We start from the raw sequence: 6,000 nt of genomic DNA, 5'->3' as shown, positions 1-6,000 counted from the left end.
AAGCAGTACCCTATGCACCATTGGGGTGCGGTAAGGGATTTATTATTATTTTACTGTTGACCTTCTATGAAGTAAAAAGGTAACATATTTTTAACAATATGTAACAAAGAAATATTTATTTTATAAAACTTAACAAATTTTCAATCACAATAATATACATATAACTGTTTTTGGTATTAATTTTTGGTTAAGTAGATGATAAGTTTTTTTTCGGCTTAAAAAATTGATAAAACAACACTTACAACAAAAAGGAATGGTAAGGCTAAATTAATACTTTAAAAATGCAATTTCACCAAGAAATATCAAAAGTAAATTTAAACCTACTTAACATAATCTTTATTGTTTGTTTTTTCCAGTAGGAATGCATACAAATTGGAATTTTTATATTATTTGTAATCTGTATTTACACACGATTTTAATAAGCTATGGAATGATCAGAGAAAAAACGAGAGAGATCTTTTTTGTTAACTACTAAATATTCCACTTCGATGGTTTTTTCGCAAAGCAATAAAGTATTACAATTTTGGAGAAAATTTTTAATATACGTATTATCAAGAGTCAAACGTTTTGAAAAATATTCTTTTAGTATTATTCAAGAAACGCACGTTTAATATGCAAGTATCGACAAGGTTACTCTCAGTAGAATGTTATGTAATGTTTATTAAATATTTAAAATTTTAATCACATTTATTAAATCAAATATAGTCTGTATCATTTAAAGGATTGTTTTTACAATTCAGGATCATATTTTGTATTGTTAAAAAACTCTGTTCGGAAAATTCTGGTCGATTTTTTTTGGTAAACCACGTTCATATGATTTATCATAATTTCATGAATTTGAATCAGTTTAATCAAATTCGACACACATTATGTAATTTTATAATATTATTTTTTATAAATACGATATATATTCTTAAGTGTCATTCGTTTGTGTAGTCATAAAATATGTTTTATCGAATATGCAGGAATGTTCGCATCATGATAACATGTTGTGGGACAACATTTTATATTCGTGGCAAAGCTCGGCTTAGATTTAACTTAAAAGTTCTATGGAGTCTCGTCATACACTCAGGGCAGGAATAAATAAGTTTATTTGAGTAAATAAACTAATGTTTTATTCTAACCTCCCTTGTATAGTAATGCCTAAATACCCATGCAGGTCCAACATTGAATATAACAATGATATTCGATGGGACATACGTAAGATGTACTAATTATCATGTTATAATCGGAAGTTGCATTTTTTTCACCCTAAATATGCAATATTCAATTAGTGTTTTCAAAGTTACTGTAACATACTTGTTTATGTGGATATAAACTCTTTCAACAAGATTCGTGATTGATTTTTTGTACATTGCATTACACTCACATATAACATCATGTTCCAGTCTATCATACCTACAAGCAGTGCGATTAAATCAGCATAGTCTTCATCACAAGTTACATGACATGTACGAATGGAGAGCGACCGAGTCACGGTTATAACTATCAAGTCACATCACCACGTCCACATGCAGCGCGACCGAGTCACAGTAAGTCTAAACCACAAGTACCGTGTCCAAGTCACAACATGTCATGCCCATAAGGCCCGTGACCTTGTGCACAAGTAGTGTGTCCAAGTCACAGCATGTCTTGTCCATAGGGCCCGTGACATTGTGCACAAGTAGCGTATCCAAGTCACAGCATGCCATGCCCATAAGGCCCGTGACCTTGTGCAAAAGTAGCGTGTCCAAGTCACAGCATGTCTTGTTCATAGAGCCCGTGACCTTGTGCACCAGTAGCGTGTCCAAGTCACAGCATGTCTTGCCCACAAGGCCCGTGACCTTGTGCACAAGGAGTTTGACCAAGTCAGAGGGGCGCGGTTTGCGGGGGCAGAGCACCCAGCGGCCGCAGCTCGGTGTGCTGCGTCTCCTTGTGGCGCCGGAGGTCCACCTTCCGCTGGAAGGCGCGCCCGCACAGGTCGCAGGCGAACGGCTTGAAGCCCGTGTGCTTGCGGGAGTGGGTGATGAGATTGGAGCTCTGACTGAAGGCCTTCCCGCACACCTGGCACTTGTGGGGCTTCTCACCTGAGGAAAAGAGAACAATAATAGGTTATTAGAACGTCATTAAAAAAACCTTCAATAATTAATTCGATTTATTTGTGATGATGATTTTTCAATGATGAAATGCCCAAATGGGACTTTTACATAATATTTGTAAACGTAATTTTACAAATGTTTTATATAAATTAAGAAAGCAAAAAACATTACAAATCCAAAATATAATTGTTTATTAATGAACGATAAGTATATAATTTACGCAAAAAATGGTTTGAAGATCAACAATATATTGAAGATTATAAAAATCACAAGAAAATCCCTTACAACGATAAAGAAGATTAAAAAAAAAACTCTGTAACGACAATATTGGAATACACTCCGCCTAAAAGATATTTGCAAATGAATAACCATAACAATTTTCCCCTACAATGCACTTATACCTCGTAAAATATTATATTTACTAAATAGGTCAATTATAAAAAATGTAATGATTTTTAAAAAAAACAATTTTTTATTTTCTGTCGCAGTACCTACTCGATTAATTATTTTGCTTTATTTTCATTATTTATTAAAGTTTTTATAAAAATTAAGGTTTGGATACAATAATATATATTTTGTTTTGAATATTGAAAGCATTAACTTTGTGGATCATCTTGATAAATTATTTCGAGAAATAAAAATACTTTGTATTCTGATCCACTCACATTTTTATTTTACCAACTAGTTTCGGCAACAACCTGTTGCCCTCTTCAGGGTTACATTTATAACTAAATATATATATAAAAATAAACTATGTTATTAATAAAATAAAATATGTTATTAAATATAAAAATAATTAATAACCAAATAAACATTAGCCAAAGTCCCATTTTTAACATTTTTCCCATAAAATCAAACCCAACCTAAACAGAGTTATCCCCTTCCTTGCACTCACCCCTCCTTAAAACACCATTACCCCCACCCCTACCCTTTTGAAACCCAACAACTTGTTCACTGTTTATTTTTATATATATATTTAGTTATAAATGTAACCCTGAAGAGGGCAACAGGTTGTTGCCGAAACTAGTTGGTAAAATAAAAATGTGAGTGGATCAGAATACAAAGTATTGTTATTTCTCGAAATAATTTAATATATATTTTGGTTAAGGGTAAAAGTATATATTATCGACTAGGGCCACAACCCTTAATAATGAGGAGTAAGACGGAGAAGAAGAACAATATTTTACATTGCACGGAAATGATTAAAAGAAATCAAGAAACTAAACAAATTGATATCATTTGAATATTTTATAGGAATAGAAACTATGTAACGATGAGAGAGACCCTAAAAACACGAGGCCCTGAGCTATTGCAACTGTCGCACACACCTAAAGACAGACCAGTACCTAATCTCAGTCGATCTATTTTACTAACGCATTATAACTCAGATTCATCTATACAAACTTATCCCTTTCTATATGACAGTAAGTTCTTGACTCTGGCGAGTATATAATATCGTTTTCTCTTTTCATTTGTTCGCTTGTCTTGCTTCCTCCAATCAGTATAGTCCAGTGGTGCAGCCTCAGTATTCGGGTCTCGATTCCATAATCCCCAAAGGACAAATAAAATTTATGGCTGATTTGACATTTCTTAGCACCGAACAAGCACTGATATTAAACTGAACGCCGCAGTAAGAATACAGCGTGGAAATCTAAAAATATATATTTACTGTCGTAATTCGAGAAATTTGACATAAATATTGTAGTAATTTTTTGCTTGCGTTTTATCGTGCATGGTTTTAAAATGCATAATATATACACGTATTCAAAATTAACAATGGGAAAATCAATAATGTGTAAACATATAGTAGTTTTTTTGTAAATATTTTTTTATATACATAATTTCTGTTTAGTCTTGTTTAATAATTACCTACTAAGAATAAAAGGGATTTCTATTTTTAAAAACCTAAGACTTTTTTAAATAGAACAAAACAAAAATACAGGCATTACCACTTTTCATTTTATATTTATATATTTGCTTATTTATTAAATGTGTGAAGTCAATATAAATTAATATAAGTATATTGTACCTCAATTATATTTTTGTGCACAAATATAAAAAAACATATACAAAAACACACAACCAATAAACAGGAAACACAAAGATTCCTGTTAATTGGAATTTAGTAATAAAGAGAAAATTCTGATTTTTACAACTAATTTTCGATTTGTTGAAACTTAAAAAAAAAACAAATAATATAAATATTAATAATATTGAGAATAACATAAATAATTTAAGATTTTCCCTCTCACAAAAAGCAGTAAAAAGTTCAATAAATATCTGTTTTTTTCTCGATACTTAAGCCTGTATGTATACTAAAATAAGAATGATCCTAATTTTCAATATTTTTATAAAATATTTTCCGACGTAACAATATTCCAGTAGGGCGTCCCAAGTGTGTCCTATATTCACCTCGGCCCTCCAATCTGGACCATCTCTGTCAAATTGAAAATCTCTAAACGTACTTCGGGGATGATAGCCCTGATATTACTAACGTACCATCCCCAGTAAACGTGATGACCTTCCTATATATACGAGCACTTTCAGCACATATAAAGATCTTTACTATAATACGAACCTTTCTATTTTTACGATAAAATCTCCCAGATATACGTAATACTGAATGCAAACATACTCATACTAAAATTTAATATTCTTTGATTTAGTTGAATTATGAAAAAGGAAAAATGTGATTATTTAATATAATTCATTAGTTAATCAAATTAATAACAACCTCAAGGTGGTATTTTTTTAAAAGCGCCATAAAAATTGTCATTGTTTAAAAATTTTGAGTGTGTTCAAATACTTGTTCACAAATCTGAATTATATCCAATTATTGAAAGAGTTTCTGCTTAATAAAAAGCTTCTTTCATCTCACAATAGATGTCTCTAGTGAAGTTCTAGTGATTCAAGCACAATGTTTCGAAATTTGATTATATATATATATAGAACTTACAATACTTCCATATTCTTCTTCATCTATACTGCAACTACAGTAAATTAAAAAAAAAACACTATCCAAAGAAATATTTATGCCCAGTTTGCAAATATTTATGTCCCTTTGGGACGGAGCAAGGTCAGGCAATATTTGAAGGCGTCTTAACTCGCTCGACACCAAAGGCGTCCTAAAAGCTTGGAAAAAGCACATATTATTCTCTTTTTACCCCGTTATTATTAGTATTTTTTAGGTCCAAGGGAATTTCAATAACATCTGAAAACAGAACAGTGCTAATTCACATCCTCTTAATCTATGAGAATTCTGAAAATCGAAAAAAAACGAAAATTTTGAATAAGTTCTAGATAACGTCCTCTATTATAAATAAATGTATGTTTCGATTATTTCGTTTCTCATAAAATTAAGTAATAGTTTTAATACCAAAGAGGCAAACGCCGACTCTGAATACGCTTCTTATAGGTTATTTACTTAAAAAATGGCACCACATACACGTTTGTGGTTATGAAGGTAGACTCCTTAGGTAAGGACTATCGTAAATAGTAAAAATGTACTGTAAGAATTCCGATCAATTTATAATACATATACAATACATGTGTTGAAAATCATTGTATGACATCATAAATTGAATTAAAAACGAAGATATAAGAAATGAATGTAAGGCTGAACGAGAAATAATTTAAAAGATTAGGAAGAGTTCTTTACATGTATGTACATGGACATGTGGAGCGAATGGATAACGAGAAAATGATTAAGAAAATATATGTGGCGAATGTAAGCGGGGAAACAGAACGAGGACGACCGAAAAAGACTTGGCACGATCAGATCAATCAGAACCTAAAATCTGGCGTTGTCAAAAGTCTGCGTAATCGGAGGGCATGTATGACTAGATGTATGGATGTGAAGGAGGCGAGGAGTGTATGTCAGGACAGAAGAGTGTGGCGTTCCACACTCCTCTCTGCCTACCCC

At 31.9% G+C, this 6,000-nt stretch overlaps 1 protein-coding gene across 1 annotated transcript in view; it reads right to left on the bottom strand.

Moving 5' to 3' along the window:
* Positions 1–1,848: 1,848 nt before the first annotated feature.
* The window catches only part of LOC148313546 (uncharacterized), a 75,830-nt gene continuing 71,678 nt past the window's right edge, over positions 1,849–6,000 (bottom strand). Inside the window, exon 5 of the mRNA XM_088261994.1 lies at positions 1,849–2,066. Within this exon, the coding sequence (XP_088118120.1) occupies positions 1,849–2,066 (218 nt within the window). The remainder of the gene's footprint in view (positions 2,067–6,000) is intronic.

Source organism: Brachycentrus maculatus, unplaced genomic scaffold (assembly GCF_059751285.1).
Source record: "Brachycentrus maculatus isolate JH-2025_06_01 unplaced genomic scaffold, ASM5975128v1 h1tg000010l, whole genome shotgun sequence".
Classification (NCBI taxonomy): Eukaryota; Metazoa; Arthropoda; class Insecta; order Trichoptera; family Brachycentridae; genus Brachycentrus; species Brachycentrus maculatus.
Note: the sequence above shows the minus strand (reverse complement) of the source record. Positions and strands in the feature narration are given on the sequence as shown.